Source organism: Neofelis nebulosa, chromosome 10 (genome assembly GCF_028018385.1).
Source record: "Neofelis nebulosa isolate mNeoNeb1 chromosome 10, mNeoNeb1.pri, whole genome shotgun sequence".
Lineage (NCBI taxonomy): Eukaryota > Metazoa > Chordata > Mammalia > Carnivora > Felidae > Neofelis > Neofelis nebulosa.
The window spans coordinates 46,930,328-46,949,486 of record NC_080791.1 but is presented as its reverse complement, the minus strand read 5'-3'; the positions used below and the strand labels follow the sequence as shown (position 1 = coordinate 46,949,486).

At 39.4% G+C, this 19,159-nt stretch overlaps 1 protein-coding gene across 22 annotated transcripts in view; it reads right to left on the bottom strand.

The window, feature by feature from the left end:
* The window catches only part of SYTL2 (synaptotagmin like 2), a 153,470-nt gene that overhangs the window by 19,569 nt on the left and 114,742 nt on the right, over positions 1-19,159 (bottom strand). For 10 of the 22 annotated variants that reach the window (XM_058687589.1, XM_058687587.1, XM_058687584.1 and 7 more), the window contains 6 exons: positions 18,872-18,986; positions 16,447-17,250; positions 7,740-11,633; positions 4,518-4,619; positions 2,486-2,539; positions 1,196-1,243 (listed from right to left, as the gene is read on the bottom strand). In XM_058687589.1, coding sequence (XP_058543572.1) covers positions 1,196-1,243; positions 2,486-2,539; positions 4,518-4,619; positions 7,740-11,633; positions 16,447-17,250; positions 18,872-18,986 — 5,017 coding nt within the window. The other 12 variants (XM_058687596.1, XM_058687595.1, XM_058687602.1 and 9 more) reach the window with 9 other exon arrangements.

Genomic DNA, 19,159 nt, shown 5'->3' with positions numbered 1-19,159 from the left:
CTGCAGCAGCTGGACAGAGAACACGCACTAAGATCTGAAGCCTGGAGTGTCCTTTTGCCAGGTCATGTGCCAGAGCTCAACACCTTCCTCTCTGGCATGACCTTATGAGCAAAGTTTCAGATTTCAGACTAGATGTCACTGCCTTCTAGCATCAGCACTTTGTTTCTCTATCGAATGGCTCCTTCAGTTAGCTGCTGTTCTCATTAAGACTTATTAGCACATCCAGACTGTTGGCAAACTGTCAATAAAAATCTTGTAGACTCCTGAGGGCAGACATGTGTATCATTGTCTTCATACCTCCAGCACCTAGCATTATGAAACTGACTGAAAGCGAGAAGCTTAGAAGACACACACGCATTATCTGCATCCTTTGCAAGGCCCCACAAACTCCCTTTGAATGTGCTATTTGTCCTTGAGACAGTAGTCAGAGTTTTAAGTACATCAATCTTAAAATTGAACAGAAAAGAGTACATCATTACTTTTGATTCGTGGTGGATATTAATTAGCTGATGGACATTAGCCACCACAAGTATACACTTACTTCTTAAAACTCAGATGTTCACTTGCTTTATATATTGAATATATACTGAGTCCAGTTTTGAACCCCAGAGCTTAAACCCTGGACATAATAAAATTTGCTTCCATAGATATGGAGAGAGGCATATACAACCATACCACATACTTGTAAAAGTACAATTCTTTCTTATGTCTAAATAACTCATAAATTGTGTCATGTCTACAGTCTTGTGTAAAGGCCACAAGAGATCCAATACTCAAGACCATATACTGCAAACATAAAAGTCAAGTGATAAGACAAGGTGCCAACTTCATTTTAAGCCAAGACTCAAAGAGCAGAGAGATGTACAAAAGTATAACAATTCTCAGCAATAACATACATGTATATATTTATATATAAAATACACACACACACACATATGTGTGTGTGTGTGTCTATATAAAAATTGTTTAAGTACATAACTCTTCCTCAGTGGAACCATGAATTAATCTTTCAACACTGACAGCAGTAAAATGTTTTTAATAAAACGCTTGCCAGAATGAAATAGTTTTATAAGCTGCAAGAGTTTAGTACCAATAATAAATACTGTGTTATTAATAGTGTTAGTTATTTCAGTATATTTAACACCATGTAAAGTGGCAACATTTAGTCATTTGTGAGAAAGATCCTGCTACTCACTTCCTTGTATGCATTCATTTGTATCTGGTTCCTGATCTGCTTTTTGATCTACTCAGAAGAGCAACATTGAGAATAAATACCATTTTAACAGAAGGATTAAAGAGACATGAAAGTAAAACTTAAATGTCAGTTTCACAACAGAGACTGAAGAATACATCTGATGGGTTTTTAGCTTGCTTTCATCTGATCCCCAGAGTAACTCTTCATTAGCCGCTTTAGGGTCTCCTGTTCAACTAAAAATCCAACATCCAGCACAGGAGATGCTTGGCATCTTTTCTCTAATTCACTGAGCCACACATAGCTTGGGAAATGCAAAGAGCACTGCACTAGGAGCAATGAAGCTGAGATTCTAGCTGCCACCTCCCTCCACTGACCAACCAGCTATAGGATCTTAGAAAGGCACCTAATTTCTCTGAGCTTTTCTTATCAGTAAAGGACCATGAAAATCCCCGCCCCGCCTACTTCCATCAAGTTGTAAACATAAAATGACAAAGATAAAACTATGACATAAAAGTAAGGAATGACCTTTGAGGAGCTCTGATGCTGCATTTTATATGGAAAACTCAGTTAATACACATTTTTTGTATTATAGTAAAGGCAATTTAGAAAACACAATTCCAGTATACAAATGTAAACTATATATTTGCATAAATGCTGAGCTATAAAATATAAAGATCAGACTCATTTCCATCCCTTCCCCCCAAAGGCACTATTACCCTATGCATTTTATAACTGAACCCAGTAATAATCCATTGACAAAGTTCAAAATCTTCTGGCTCCTGAATATTCAGAACCAGTTAAATTTTACCTCAGTCTATATTTAGCTATTTAAATTACCCAAGGAGGATCCTGACTCTGGTTCTGGGACTCTTTCCTTTGAAGTTAAAGCTTTACCAGCTATGCCAGAGAGATCCAAATGCTGAGATGTGCGAATCCAATACAGGAATAACTTAACCCAGGAACCCACCCGATGCTTCCTGCCCTCGCAAGGAGTTTTGCAAGTCAGAGCAGCAAAAATCAGCTCATACCAATAGAAATACAATTTCCTATTTATAGAAACCCTCGCTTGCCAAGGGTCTCTGATGAGATCCTCACAAAGGTATCACCAGCAGAAGCCTTGAGAATACAAATAGTTAGTATTAAATGCACCGAGTCAGAACCATTTTATAATAACTTAGGCACCATTCATCACATAGTGGCAAATGACGTTCTTCTATTTATCCAACAGCTGCATCCCGGTGACTGCCCAAACCGCCCCAGACAGACATGCAAATACGTAAAGATATTTACCATCTTCAGCACTACGTACTAATTCTTCTGGCAGATTATCTACTTTTGCTTGATCTGTTCAGGAGAAATTAACAAATGGTTAACACGGCTGACCCTTGGCGAGAGAGAACAATGAGACTGCCCCTGGAAGCCCCCGGAGTTGGAAGCAATTAGTCAAGATGCAGTGAGGGGTGCAACCAAGATGTCTTCCCCAAAATACTTTCTCTTTAGATTAGCTACTTGAACCAGTGCCATAGCGGGAGCTCCCATTTCAGCCCCGATGCAGCTTACATCAGCACACTGCTGCACACGGACTCCCAAGGGTTAGTGGGTTAGCTAAGAGCAAGCAATCGGCCAGAGGCAGAAGAAAACACAGGGCTGCAACAGCCTCTCTATTCTTCTGGAAAGGGTAAGATGCTAGCCATGACTAACACCTTCTCAAACCCATGGTCATTAACAAATATTTCTGTGCATGCATCATCACTTGTGTAAGCCTCTGGGAGCCTTGCTTGGGAAGTCAACTGAAGAGATGTAACTGGGGACCAGCTGCTAAGTGGAATCTTGGCAGGCTAGTGTGAGAGTGGGTATCGGTATTTGGAAGGGAGCATGCAGGAATACCCGTCAGCTGATGGTGATTTTTTTTTTTAACCCTACACATTCCTAAGTACTTTAAAGCTGCACCATGGAAATATCCCCATGCTTCACAGGCAAGAGGTTTGTCAAACTGGACAATTGTTGCTGAGTTTTTTGTTTTTGTTTTTGTTTTCAGGACCCATCGCCAACATCAGGAAGAACAATTAGAGCGGTCCAACAAAGGACTGGACTCCCTTTCTGTGGGAGCATTCAGGCGGATGTAGGGGGTTGGCCACCTGTTGAGGAGGCTTTATAGAAAATTCCTGCATGGTGGGGAGGAGTGTAAAATGGGTGACCTTCAAGGTCACTTCTAACCCCGAGATTCTAAGATCTCCAGTGGGGATAGAACTGCCTAAATTGGGAATACTGTCTTCAGAGTCCTGAGAATCTCTGATTTTCAGGAATTATTTAATGGATTTTTCCTTTTCCTTTTTAAATTCAGACTTTTTAGTTTCAATTGCAGGTGCCTAAAGCATATTCTAAACATGAGAATGGTCAACTTTCAATCATATGAGTTTGGCAGTGGTTAACTTTCATTCAATAAATTTTCTCATGACCCTCTGCACTCCCAGGGGTGCATCTTAGTTTAAAAACAATTAAGAACAAACCCCCTAGAAGTCATGATTTCTAAGTTCACTTGTGTGGCTCACAAGTCCCTATAGATATTATCCTTCATGTTAGTACTCAAGAAGTCCTTCACCAATTAAAGGAGCAGTTGGGGGGGGTGGGGGCAGGAACAGTGTGCCTAAAGTATTGCAGGCCAGATAGTCTTTGGGCTTATAGTTCCAGTATCCAAAAGAAATATGTGAAAAGAAGGAATAAAAGAGGACAGTCCCTGAAGCTAGGGACTCATTCATCTCTATATCATGTAAAATTCATCAGACATCCATCACTGTCACATATAACATGGTCACTTCATAACTACTCTTGGTATTAGTCTGTTAATTCTGAATCACAGTTCTGTTGCAGGACACTAAGCAATTTACTTTACCTCTCTGAGCTTCATTTTCCTCATCTCTAAAATGGGAATAACAATTCATCCTCATAGGGTTGCTTATGCCAGTTAAATGAGATAATGCATGTGAAATGTTTAGCCAAGTCTTGGTACACAGTGCTTAGTAAATCTTAGCTATTACTATTAGAACCACTAGCTACCCCAATCTTTTAAAACTCACTGTACTTGAATAAACACTCAAACTTGGATTCTTCAATTCAAGGAAACCTAGTGTGTAGTAACCAAACTTCATGCGCTATTTTAAAAGTTCCAGCCACTCTGCTCACTTTGGAAAGGTTATTCTCATCTGTTAACGCCCCCTTTAGGGGCTTCAGTGCACAACAAGCATGCAGTGAGGCCACAGAAGAGCACATAAGCATTTTTAAGCTCAGACTGGGGCATGAACAGTGGGGCAAATTTTCTCACTTGGTGAATCTGATGAAATGTCTTCTAGACTTTTGGAAGGCATTTTCCTAGTAGCACTCTTTTCCAAAGTTTTCAAGACAGGACTGGGTTCTTCTTCTGAACCTGTTACAAGACAAAATCGATGAACACTGCACAATACAAAAAACACCCAAACTCTTAAAAACCAGTGGAAATTGATATCATAGGTTGAAAGCAGGCATTATGTTATAAAGCCTCTATACTTGTATTCACTCTATGAAGCACTTCTAAAAAAAAAAAAAAAAAAGGAAAAAGAAAAAAGAAAAGAAAAATTTCTCCACTCTTGGTATGTCCTTTAAAAACCATTTCCCTGGTCAAGAAATATTTGCAAGCATAAATCATAAAGAAACAAGATTACCACATAAATAGAAGAGTGATCTCTTAGTCGTCTACACCTCTATTTTAGGCACATGATTTGTTCTGTGCCAGACTTTGAATCTTTCCACTTCACTTCCAGCTTTTGAAGACAACCACAAAGTGGTTTTAGGAGCATTAAAACAATTAGCAGAAAACCACAGAAGGCAGGATTCAGATGTTTAACATCTGTGTATAATCAGGTACACAGATGGGCGAATTCCCCAGATGAAGAATGTAGGCTTTTTGGGTTTCATGAGGTAGTAAAGTTTCCAACAAAATGTTGGGAAATGACATGAAATAGTCAACTTTTTATGTAATTAAGTCAATTTAAAGTCGGGGGGTGGAGGGGAGGTGGCTGTATCATGTACTAATACCTGTATTCATTTTTTAAAAAGGCATGTTAGGACCAAAAGAAAAAAAGAAAAAGGGCATAATCTCAAAATAAGAATAGTCCTTTAAATTAAATACATCTAATGTTATAAAAAAAAATATCTCTAGATGGCTCTTAACTTTTTCATTTTGACAGTGAAAACTCCATCATGGATTAGCCCTGGTCTGAATATTGTCATTTATCACTGTTGTATCCTTAGTGCCTAGAACAGTGGCTGACAATAAGCACTTCAAAAATGTTTGCCAGGCACGCCTGGCTGGCTCAGTTGGAGAGCATGTGACTCTTGATATCAGGGTCGTGAGTTCAATTCCCACGTTGGATGCAGAGCCTACTTAAAAACAAAAAATGTTTGCTAAATCACTGCATGATTTCATTAATGGGCTAATGAATTTGAGAAGCACTTCTCCACACAGTACTTTCCTGAAACGCATCCCAGTTCTCCCCAGTGTTAACAGGCATTCTAGAACAAATGGACTGTAAGATGAATTAGGTATGAGATGCTCTGTGTTCAGATTTAAAGGTTTCTTACTACAGATATTCTTATAGACTTTAATATGCTAATAATGTGCATAATTTCCCAGCATTTCCAAATGTATTTAATCATGGAAATTTTTTTTTTTTTTTTTTTTTTTTTTTTTGGTAAGGAGCATACTGAGGTATTGGTTGATTAAGAGCTCTGCCACATGTCAAACATGTTAAGTTGCTCACCCAAATTGTGGTGCTACTGTAGCCAGGTTCCTCCCTCTCCCACCCTACCCCCATCTGTTTTCAAATAAAAATTTAGGTTAGGGGATATAAAATTACAACTGTACTAATTTATACCTCTTACTGGCTTATGAATTTTAAATATCTTCTCTAAGCTCTGGGTGGTTATTTAATATTATTTCATTTTTAGATAGGCTTTTTACTGTCTAATTGGTTATCCTGATATACTATAAACAAAGCTATATACATTAGGCAATAGTCTCCAAAGTAAGTACAAATTTACCCTCTTAGGGTCACTTCACCCTCGTCTCTAATGGGGTACTTTAGTAAAAGTCTACTTCAGCATGTTTAACATGCTGACTTATACTCTTGCAAATGTCTGGTTTCAGAGACTGGTATATCACTTTCCTTTGCTTACCAACAACCTTTGTTAAAGGGGCTCCAAGTTGATTAATTAGGATTAAAGGGGATACTTTGGTCAGTTTTCAAGAAGAGAAGACTACAGTTACTTGCAAAGGAAACCAAACCTCACAAGTCATCCACCCAGTAAGACTTACTCATTCTCATTGATGCTGAGGGGACTCAAAAATGACAAATTTTTAAAACTACTAGGAGGGTGACTGACACTAGCTGTTGTGCAACTTTGGTTAAAATGTCCCTCCCAAAGAGCATCCTTTATCATTTAATCACTATAATTGGGTAACTTCTCATTCCTATTTGTCTCTGGGTTTCTCTTCTAAAATGCCCATGTTGATCACAATAGCAAACAGAGACAAGCCCCGTGTCTTACAGCCTGGCTGAAACCACTACCCCCAAGTCCGCTCAGATGAATGTGGTAATCAATTAAGATCTTCATCCATTTGGCCAAAGTTGGAGTCAAAGAAATGCAGCAGGCCAGGCAATGCCTTCAGGTGGAATCAGGTGAAGTCATCTGACCAAAGTCATACTCTAGAGAAGGGAAAGATTCTGCAGATAACTGAACACAAGCGGAAAAGAGTGGCAACAAAACACCACAGTACTATGTATCTGATGGAAAGAAAGTTCCAACCTTGCACTTTGTTCCTGGTATTTAGCCCCTACTGTGGTAAAATATTCATCCTAAAAGGGAAACGTCTGTCCATTTGTGGCACTGTCTTGCCACAAATCTTACTAGAGACTTCTGTGTGGATTGCCCATTAAGAATGAAATTCTAATTATGTCCAGGAGGAAAACTAGCTAGGATGTTTTAGAAGTACTTTCTAAACCCAAAAAGTTCTTTAAAAAATACTTTTAAAACCTAAAAATTCTATTGTGATTAATGAGAATAAAGTCAGATTCTGAAACACTGCCTGTGGGTAAAACTGTCTCTATGTAACTGATTTGATTAAAGAATAAAAAGGAGGCTGGGTGGCTCAGTTGGTTAAGCATCTAACTTTGGCTCAGGTCATGATCTCATGATTTGTGAGTTCGAGCCCTGCACTGGGCTCTGAACTGACAGTGCTGAGCCAGCTTGGGATTCTCTCCCTCTCCTCCTCTCTCTCTTTGCACCCCCCTTCTCAAAATAAATAAATAAACTTGAAAAAAAAAGAAGAATATAAAAGGAAATGTAGCTTTTCATTAAGAAAGGCTAGGTAGAGCTAAAGTGATATGAAGAATTTAGCACCATTTGGAATGTCAAATTAATCTCAATTGTAAAAACTGTATCATCTTTTACATCAGCATTCCACAAATCAATTCATTAACCAACAGGTTAAAAAAATCAGAATGCTCACTAGAGGTATTTCTCCAGCTTTCTGCATTGGAACCAATGTTTCCATCTGAAAAATCAGAGTCAGAGAAACCTTCTTTTTCTTCCTTGTTCTCTTCTCTCTTACATGGTGATGCCAGAATCAATTCAACTTTACTTGTTTTTGTAGGGTTTGCTTTGTCTGTCAGGAGAGAAATGGGTTGCCTATTTGTGGACACACTCATTGCTTTAGGAGCCTTTTCAAAGCCAGGTTCCTGAGAAGCCCCTTTTTGAACCCCTGCAACCTCACTTTCACTGTCCCTGTCCTCTGGGGCTATTATAGTTTCAGTGACCCCTATTTTATGTTCCGCAAAGAGCTGTGGGGTTCCAAAGATCTCAACCCCACTGTCAGAACCACAAAGATCTACTGATAAATCAGTCATAGCTTGGTGTCCGCCCAACACTTCATCACACTGGTTGACTTGAGATTTGAGAACATTATTCTTAAGCTTCCTTTCAGAGGCCTCTGAGGCTGTCCAGTAAAAATGGGGCACTGTCTTCAAGAAACTGGCCTGCTCTGACTGTGGACACTCCTTCTCGGGAGTTTCTTCCTTCACTGACAACTGGAGCAGGTAAGAAGGAGTTTCCGATGCTTCTCTAAAAAGTTTCTCAAAACCCATATCAAAAGCACTCTCAGTTATTGATGGTGCCTCAGACTTTTTTACTGTTTCTTTGATTTCCTCAGGATGGAATTCAGAAGCAGCTTGCCTGGGCACCTCAGTACTACCTGTTAGCTTTGATGGAGAAAGAGTCCCTGTATCACTTCCATTTTTTGAGGAGGGGCTTTCAACTGCTTCCTTCAGTAGTTTTTCTAAGCCAGCACTGAATTCTAGGAACTCTGATTTAGGTTGAATAACTGTTTCCTTCACAATTTCTGCCACTTCCTGGGATAACTTTTTGCCATACTGAGTAACAGTGCAATCAGGTGAACAAAGGGTTTGTTCTGATGGAGATACTCGGGCAGCTAAGTAAGATCCAATTTTATGAGTTTTATCAGGAACTACAGTGAAGGGATAAAAATCCTTTCTGTCTGGAATTAAAATGTCCATTATAGCCCATGGTGTAGAATTCTGGGGGCTACCTGCTGCCTCAACTCCTTCAGGAAATTCTGCTTTTACTTCTCCAGGCACTACTCCCCTCCCAACTGGATAGCTCAACCAAGCTTCTCTAAGTAGCTTTTGTAATGTAGCATTTACATACTTCAAGGCAGGGTTAGGTGGAAGAATGACTTTTTCTACAGTCTCTGAAATTTCCCTTTGTGAAGGTAATGCCTTATCCTGGGGAGCGAGATGAGCATCCCTGGAATAAGGCATCCTTTGGGGAGAGTTGGCCACATCCCCAAAAGAATCCTTTCTGTATAGATGAGAAGGTCGACCCAATGAGTGAGAACTTTCTGCAGCCATCTGACACAAATCCTCCATGTTTAGCTGGCACTCACCACTTTCAGCTTTCTGAAGGAGAGCTGCATTTCCCAAAGTTTCTTCCCCTTTTGGAAAAGGAGCTATTATCTCTTTTTGATAGTCTGATATGTTGTGACTCCATTCTATCCCTTTTTCATAAACTCTACTCTCTTCAGGCTCAGAGTTGATCCTAGTGGTAACAGGTTCTAACATGGTTGGTAAGGGAGAAGGTGAAGTCCCAGTTGCTTCCTTCAGGAGTTTGTCTAGACTAGCAGTCAAAGTGTTCGGTTTGACCTTTGGAGGAGCTACTGTTTTGTCTACATGCTCATTAATGATCTCCTCATGTCCTCTGTCTTCTCCCTCAGTATCAGCAAAATCTGTGTCATGAGGCCATGTTTTATTTCCAGAAATCTCTCGTTCAGGCACTTGTTTTTCATGAACTTTTCCAACAGAAGTTTGCACGGCTGGTGATGAAGCTTCTGAAAGTAACTTCTGTAAGTTGTCATTAAAAGTGTCTTTGTAGTCTTTAGACAAAACACTTGTTTTTACTATTGATTCTTGTATCTCTTGGTCTGAGTAATCCTTTTCTTCCTTGAACACTGGTGTAACAAACCATTCCGTATTCTTTTTCACATTTTCCTTTGATGACTCATTTCCTGGCAACTGATGAGCAGACTTTCTGGATGGTCTCAATGGAAATGTGGTTTCGTCTGGTAACACCTGGAGTGTGCACTTTGAATTTAATTTCTCAATTTCCTCTCTTGCTGGTAATTTTTTTTTACCTGGAAGTGTCCCTATTTCATGGATATTTTTTCCTGATGATTTAATGTCACTGAGTTCTTTGTGTTTCTGGCTATTAAAAGGCACCAAAGGTTTTTGGCTTACTATGGTAGTATTCTTCTCAACATTATCTTGACTATTTGTATTGGCTCCTAAGTCCCAAAACTTTCTCAAATTCTCAAATTGAGAGTGATTATAGACCTGTTCCATATTGGGTTCATCCATTCTTTCTTTTAGGGACATAACTTTAAAGTTGGGATTTGATTCACCAATTAGGGATCTGTCTTTCTCCAAAGGAGTATATATTCCATTCGCAACATTTGAAGGATGTTGCCATGATGGTAAAGTAAGATCCCTTTTATAATGCCAGCTCTCAGCCTCTGGCAACATTTTTATAGGCTCATTTATCCTATTCTGAAAAGGAGACATTTCACCTGATTGGTCAACTGAAGGATAATTTTTGGATGGACCTGGTTTCTGAGGACTGGTCTCTTTAGATTTATTCGAGGAATAAAAGCTGGAGAGATGGGCTATGTGGCCATTGTCATTTAGGACCACTTGTTTGCTAATGACTTGATTATATTCAGTCTGGCCTGTAGATAAATTGTCCATGGACTTCACAGGCTGATATGCTTTAGCAGAATGTCGCCCTTGACTGCATGATGATGTGGGTTCTTTATGAGTTAATTTAGCAGCAGCTTTCTCACCTTCCCAAAAAGATATTCTGTCACTTACTCTTTTGTATTTCTCTCTTTGTACTTGGTTCTTGGGAGCCTCAACAGCATCCTGTGATTGGACTTCAGGCTTCTTCCAAGATTTGTCTTTGGCAATCCCACATGGTGACTCAATATACTCTGGCTCTAAGGAAGCTTTCAGGATGTATGTATCTTCTTCTTTGCTCTTTTTCTCTGTCTTCATGTTGTCTTTCAAACTTGGTTCTTTGACAAGTGTTGAAGAGTCAAAATTCACTTCTGAGTTTCCTCTACTTTTTTCAAAACCATGAAGCTTAGGCTCTTCTTCACCTAAGGTGCCAACAGCCTTAATGTTGCATGGAACTTGGTCTTCTGCATCAGGTCCTGTGACAGCACTGTATGAATAGTTACTGGTTGGGGGAACTACCCGATTTCCTTCTCCCATGTTTTTCGAACCTTGGCTATAGTCCATAGTTTTACTCCCTTGATTTGGGTCATAGATTTCACATGATTGCAAAATGCCTAGACCTTCCTTGCCTTGTTGGAACAAATTAATAGGTTTGGGTTTGATATTCACATTATTATTTTGGCAATTTCCAGAAGGTAGCATATTTCCCTTTCCCTGGAATGTCAAATCAGATTCCATAGGCGTCAGTTTAACTTTGGCAGATAATAGAGCCTTTGAACCATTTTCTTTTACACTGGCGTCATCTGTCACCAAGGTAGTAGCAACCTGTGATTCTGAGTCTATTTCTTCTTTGGGCTCTATTCCTTGGGGATGTTGGAGAGATGACTTATTGTCTTCTGAATGACAACTTCGATTAAACCAATCTAGGACTTTAGATATGGAATCATCAGTTGTCTTCCTTATCTCAGTGGCAAATGGATCAGAGTGTGAGGACGTCATTGCTTTTAGGGCCTTGAGAAGAGGGGGCTTACCTTGCTGATGGTCTCTAGAACTGTGACCTGGCACCTGAGATGGCTCAGGCTCAACACAAGACAGTCCATCTGCAACACAGAAATGCTTTTCTAAATAAGAGAATGCTTAAAGAATTATTATTCAATCACTCACATTATCTTTTGAAGAGGCACTTTGTATTTGCACTTTCCATACCACTAGCTGTTTATATCCGCACTTTTCAGGGGCTACAATATAAACAATCTTAATTAAGATATTCTATTAGAGTTGCTCTATGACAGTAAAGGAAGGTAAATGTAGACCTCTGAAATATGGGATATAGACCCAATTGAGAAATTCCTCTGAAGTCTCTGATTTATACTGAAAATTCATATGGGGGCACCTGGCTGGCTTGGTCGGTGGAGCATGTGACTCTTGATCTTGTGGGGTTATGAGTTCAAGCCCCAGGTCAGGGGTAGAGCTAAATTAAAATAAAGTAAAAATTCATGTGAATTTAGTATTCTGATCTATGTTACATTAAAATTTTTTTCAACATTTATTTTTGAGAGAGAGAGAGAGAGAGAGAGAACAACAAAGCACGAGAAGAAGAAGGGCAGAGAGAGAAGGAGACACAGAATTCGAAGCAGGCTCCAGGCTCCAAGCTGTCAGCCCAGAGCCCAATGCAGGGCTTGAACCCACTAACCATGAGATCATGACCTGAGTCGAAGTTGGACGTTTAACCAACTGAGCCACCCAGGTGCCCTATGTTACATTTTAAATATTTTCTTCTACTCTCAAATCTATGTATAAAACTGACACTCTAAGAAGATGCAACATGTTGATTTTGTGACTCCACCAATCCACTGGCATACTCATAAACATTAGAGGGGGCTTATACCCACGTTTGAGGAACATAGACCAGAATATTCAGGAGTTGGGAAAACAACTTTCTGGAGCTTCCGCCAGAGTATAAGAATGTTACAATGAAGATATTTGCATTCCTGGGCCTTACTCCTGCTACATTAAAGCAGAATCTCTGAAGAGGGGCCCAGGAATCTTTACTAACAGTTATCCCACTGATTGTTCTACATATTGGAGTTTGAGGACCATGATCTCAAGAGGCTCCTCTGTTATCTTCTATTTCCCTGATATAGTTTGTGATTTTTGTAGTTTCTATGAGCCAAATAAACTAAACTGAAGACTGATGGAGAATGTGATCTCAACTTGTTCCCTGATGTTGGCTGACCAATGGCTAGGAAGCTAGAGAAGGATATTTAAGTTTATGCTAAGCTATCAAGAAAGCAGAGAGAATCCTGTCTGAGCCTTAATTATTGGGCACACGGTACACTTAGGTAAGGGAGCTCAGGTATTTCTCCCCTTTAGTTAAGACTTGGATGTTTCAGGAGCACCTGGGTAGCTCAGCTGGTTAAGCATCTGACTCCATCTCAGCTCAGCTCATGATTTCATGGTTTGTGGGATTGAGCCTGGTGCGGAGCCCTGCCTCTGGCTCTGCTCTGATAGCATAAAGCCTGCTTGGGATTCTCTCTCTCCCATTCTTTCTGTCCCTCCCCTGCTCATGCATGCACATGCTGGCTCGCTCTCTCTCTCAAAATAAATAAACATTAAAAAAAAAGACTCCAGTGTTTCAGCATTTCTCCCTCTTCCTTACAAATGCTAAGTTATGTAATACATATTCCTAAAAATTACATCAGCAGAATTTTTATGAAATCAGCTACATTTCAAATGCACTAGAGGACATCTCAATTAATAAAATTTTATCTTTAATTTTAATCATCAACTCTGGCTAAGTGTGAAAACAACAAAGTGTTACACAATAATTGGCACATGGTTGATATTGGTTTCCGTAACTACCCATTGTACTATTGAATATATGTCAATAACTGTGAAGTTCTTTTGAGAAATCTTTAAGAATTCTGTGTTAGTTTGTTTAACAGAAGACTATTTAATGATGGAGAAATGCTTATAATATGCTATACGGAAAAAAAGAAATCTGGCAGTATAAACATAATTTAAAATTATAGTCATGCTTGAAAATTTTTGAAAGGCTCTATAATTAAATGTTAGCAATACTGTGGTTGGGGCGCCTGGGTGGCTCAGTCAGTTAAGCGTCCGACTTCAGCTCAGGTCACGATCTCACAGTCCGTGAGTTCGAGCCCCGCGTCGGGCTCTGGGCCGATGGCTCAGAGCCTGGAGCCTGCTTCCGATTCTGTGTCTCCCTCTCTCTCTGACCCTCCCCCGTTCATGCTCCGTCTCTCTCTGTCTCAAAAATAAATAAACGTTAAAAAAAAAAAATTAAAAAAAAATGTTAGCAATACTGTGGTTAATGCTGGCTGATGACATCACAGATAATATTTGTTTCATTCTGTGTGCACTTCTTTTCAAATGTTTTACAACAAAACTATATTACTTTTATTTTTTATTAAAATTTTTTTTTAATGTTTATATATTTTTGAGAGAGAGAATGAGAGAGACAGAGCATGAGAGGCAGAGGGGCAGAGAGAAAGGGAGACACAGAAGCCTATGTAGGCTCCAGGCTCTGAGATGTCAGTGCAGAGCCTGACATAGGGCTTAACCCCACGAACTGTGAGATTATGACCTGAGCTGAAGTCATATGCTTAACTGACACAGCCACCCAGGAGCCCCAAAAGTATATTAGTTTTAAAATAAGAACAGTTATTTTAAATATTTGATGCCAGGTAATGTTTAATTTCCTCTGAGGAGTTCTTTTGTATTTTCCAGGTAGTAATGAATGTGATATTGACTGTCCTGAAGCTCAGAGCTAAAGTTAAACCCTTACAATCCACATACTTTGCATTTATCATTTTTGGGAGCCTGTTTTCTTTTTACGCTTCGTTATTTACTTGTATATATTTTTTTGGTAAGCAAGGCATTAATAAGTAAGTAGAACTTTGTATATAAGCTATAAGGCCAGGAGGCCCATCAATCAAAACAGGTGTAACTGATGATGCCTTCCTCCCAAATTTCCTGGTCAGCTGGGATTTAAAAATCAGAAAACAGGGGCGCCTGGGTGGCGCAGTCGGTTAAGCGTCCGACTTCAGCCAGGTCACGATCTCGTGGTCCGGGAGTTCGAGCCCCGCGTCGGGCTCTGGGCTGATGGCTCAGAGCCTGGAGCCTGTTTCCAATTCTGTGTCTCCCTCTCTCTCTGCCCCTCCCCCGTTCATGCTCTGTCTCTCTCTGTCCCAAAAATAAAAATTAAAAAAAAACGTTGAAAAAAAAAAATTTAAAAAAAAAATAAAAATCAGAAAACACAAATAGTTAATACGTAATTGTAGTTTGTGGGAAAGCAGGTGCAGTTTGAAAAACAGGAAAGGTTTACCAATTTTTTTCTGTGGATTATAGTAAATGAAAATATTATTAAAGAATTTTTTTCATCTTTTGAATAAATATTTAAGTAAACACCATACAATTATTTGCCAGTGTTTATGAAACTTTAGTAATTTTCTTTAGCATGAGGTGTTTTTATTGAAGAATCACCTGCTAATTTTTAATTAAAAAAATATTCCTTTGTGTTCAAATAACTAAAATGTCTGGGGTGCAGGGGGGTGATTGAAAGTGCTCTGCTCTTTAAGAAGAGGATTGATCTGAACAAGTATAAAACTGTAGGGCTGAGCAAAAGTGACTCAGAGTTAACTTAGTACTGACTAATAAGGAAGGAGGAGAGCAAGTGCATCAGACACGTGGCTGCTGCTATTGTAAATTTTCTGGACTACAAAGACATCATCATAGGGTTGGATGAAGAATTACTGAAGATGGGAAAGAGTATACAACATGATTTTTTCCATTGTTCCTGTTTTATAAAACATAAGAATTATGAAGTAATCACATGGGTCTGGGAAAACAGTGTCTCATCTCCTGAGAGGTGTAAGATTTTCAAGAGAGGGCTAGTTATCTAGATAGCAGGAAAAAGCAGTATTCCCTTCACCTCTCCGCTCACAGCAGCTTAAGGAGAAAGTTCCTTCTGCGCTTTTAACATCTAAGAACACATGGCTGGTGGCCCCAGGCAAGCCAAGGTCTGAGGCTTTTCATAGTAAGTACTAGAACTCTAAGTTCCCATCCTTCAGAGCTAACAAAGTGAAGGTTCTTCTGAGGTTAAAAATAAAGTCAGGGGCTCCTGGGTGGTTCAGTCAGTTAAGCGTCTGACTCAGGATTTCAACTCACGTCATGATCCCAGGGTCTTGGCATTGAGCCCCACATCAGGCTCTGCATTGAGTATGGAACCTGGTTAAGATTTTCTCTCTTTCTGCTCCTTCCCTGTTCTCTCTCTTTCAAAAAAAAAAAAAATCAAAGTTTGATTAAATGGTAATTGATAAAATAACTGAATAATATATCCTGTACAAAGATATTAGCATATATTTAATTCTTACTCTATATACACACCTTGATTTAACTCAAAACATTATAATTTGTTTAGTTAAATTATTGGTAGCTAACAATTTTTAGTGAAAAGCATAATGGGCCAGAAAGTGTGTGTGTGGTTTTTTTTAATGTTTATTTTTGAGAGAGAGAGAGAGAGCAAGCAAGCATGAGGGGAGAGGGGCAGAGACACAGACAGACAGAGGATCAGAAGAGGGACCCATGCTCACATCAGAGAGCACAATGTGGGGCTCGAACTCACCATGAGATCATGACCTGAGCTGAAGTCCAATGCTTAACTGAGTCACACAGGTGTGCCTGGTTTTAGTTTGAGTTATCCCTTTATTTACTGGTGATTATACTACCTCCAAACCCATTAGAAGGTAGTATAATCATTCCCCAGTGGCACCTGCCTGAATTGTAGCTGAAATGTCTAAAAGGCAAAATGGGGCTTCTACAGGGCTGGTGGACTTGGTCATTCCAAACCCATTGGGTTGGTTTCTATAGCCTGGTAGTAACAACTCTTACCAGCAGGGCTTTTGGACAATTCTGATTTAAGCCTTGACAGTTCTGATGGTTTGGCTTTGTGTTCATTGATGGTAGGTGAATTCTCAATGGACTCTGGTCTTGTAGTTAAAACTTGTGAGGGAGAACGGTGCCCATTAATTGGAAAAGAACCAGAAGTCATTGGCTGACATGTTTCATTTTTTGATGCACTTGGGCTTGAGGCTGATTGATGTAAAGGCAAAGGCTTTCTGTACTGGGGAGGTTTAGGGTCATTCCAAAACTTATCTACGTCCACTTTATCTTCTGCTCCATTCTTCAATCTGTCAGATTCTAAAACACTAAATTCTCCTATGTCCCGGCCATGGCTTAGCCCAGGGCTCTGTGGGAGTTCATCCTTCACTGCAGAGAATCTCACATGTTTTAATGGCTCCAGAGAGTTTGAAGAGTCGTCATCTTCCAAGGAATGCTCCTTCTCAGAAATTCTCTCATGGATGGTTAGGCCAGGTGACACAATTTTGCTTTTGGGTTCAAAGTTCTGATGAAAACGAACCGTTTCAGAGTCTGTGCTGCTAGAACTGGAGTTGCGCTTCAGGATCCCTCTCGGAGCCCCCCTTGCACCCAGGGAGTCTGTCCTTTGTCTAGGAAAAGGCTGGTTATCATCTTGCTTTAACTCATGTGATTTGTGGAGCATTTTCCTGGCTTTGGGGATTGGAGCTTTGATCTGAGATCCATTCTCAGGGCCTGGAAATGTCTGCTTTGGTTTCTCTAAATTTTGGCTTGAAATATCTGGGATCGACGATTCTTCTTTTGACTCTGACAATTCACCTGAAAATTAAAACATGTTAGGTGATATACCAAATGGAGAATAACCCTAATTTAAAACACCTATCACGAATTTAATGTACATTTAGCAAAAAGAGTAAAATAAAATATTAAAGATAACAAAGTATTCGTGTAAGTGCAGACCTAATTAGAAAGCATTAAAAAATTCATTCATGAACTTCATTGAACTGTACATTTAAGATTACTGTGCTTTACATCCATACTTTGAGGTATTTTTATACTCAGCAAGTTTTTAGAAAAAATTTTTAAAATTCCTTAAGGAGGCTAAGGAAAAACACAGAAGTCACTTAAAAAATTCACGTATGTTGGGGCGCCTGGGTGGTTCAGTTAGTTGAGTGTCCGACTTCAGCTCAGGTCAGGATCTCGTGCTTTGTGAGTTCAGGCCCCACATTGGGCTCTGTGCTGACAAAGCCTGGAGCCTGCTTCGGATTCTGTGTCTCCCTCTCTGTCTCTACCCATCCCCTGCTTGCGCCCTCTCACTCTCAAAAATAAATCAACATTAAAAAAAATTTTTTTTTTAATTCACGTATGGAAACTAGAAAAAGGAACTCAATGTTTTAATTTTTTTTTTTTTCAACGTTTTTTATTTATTTTTGGGACAGAGAGAGACAGAGCATGAACGGGGGAGGGGCAGAGAGAGAGGGAGACACAGAATCGGAAACAGGCTCCAGGCACCGAGCCATCAGCCCAGAGCCTGATGCGGGGCTCGAACTCACGGACCGCGAGATCGTGACCTGGCTGAAGTCGGACGCTTAACCGACTGCGCCACCCAGGCGCCCCAGGAATTCAATGTTTTAAAAAGAAAATGTCAATTTTTTTAAAAAAGAAAATCTCTAAAACAAAAATTATTTTTTTCCAAAAAGTTAAAAAAAAAAAAATGGGTAGCACGTTCCAGTGCCTTTTTTTCTGTAAAATATTTTACATAATTTAATGTGTATCCAATGGAGGGGGGAAGTACACTAATATTAAAACAGGATAATTGATACTCCAACTCCACTATTTAATGTTAATTTTCTACCCCTTGTCCAATTTTTAATGCCTGAGGGCTCTTCTTATACTTGCTTTTGAAGAGACTGAACTGTCTAGTATTTCTTCTTAATGGTATGGAAGAACAGTAAAATTCTGTAAAAGGCAGACTTAAATCAATTAAGCCACAAACCTGATCAAATGCCTCCTGAGGGACTAGGCTGATAATTACAGATTAGAGGATCATAACATTGTCAAGTGGCCTTTTTTCCTTAAGGCAAAAACTCTTTTCATTTTACACAAAGAATGTCCTCACATGGTACACAGCCAGCATGTGCTGTTAAATGAATGAATGAATGCCTCTGGTCAAAAAATTCCCCAGTTCACTGAGGGGGAACCTAAGGCCTGGAGGTCAAACAACAAGTGTGAGCTCCAAGACTGGAATGCGTGAACTTCCAGTTTCTAAAATTTCTGCTTCCTTCCCTCAGGCAGGAAACCAATGGGCACAGTAGAATAAGAAAATCATCAGGACTTTTCACTTTCTCTTGAAAGTTCTTTTAGTTAAAGGAACTCAGAATTTCCCTTGGTCCACAGATAACAAAGATACAAATATCTAGTCCATAAAAATAATATTTACCTTCTTTTGAAGTCTGAAAGAAACCAGCCTTTCCATTTTTTGACGGCTCACTTTTGGTTTGTTGAGATAAGTGATCTTCTGGCAACTTGGAGCTATTAAATGGGTTCTTCCTTTGCTGGGGAAAAATATTGTTTATTAAACTCATTTTAAACGTCATAGCAGCAACTCAGTGTTAACAAATGCTTATTAGTTCCAAAACTTGATAGTTTCATCCAGTAAACTCTGTCTGGCATGTTTGAAAAATTACTGTTCTGGTTAATGTGGCTGACACAGAATTACCAAATATGC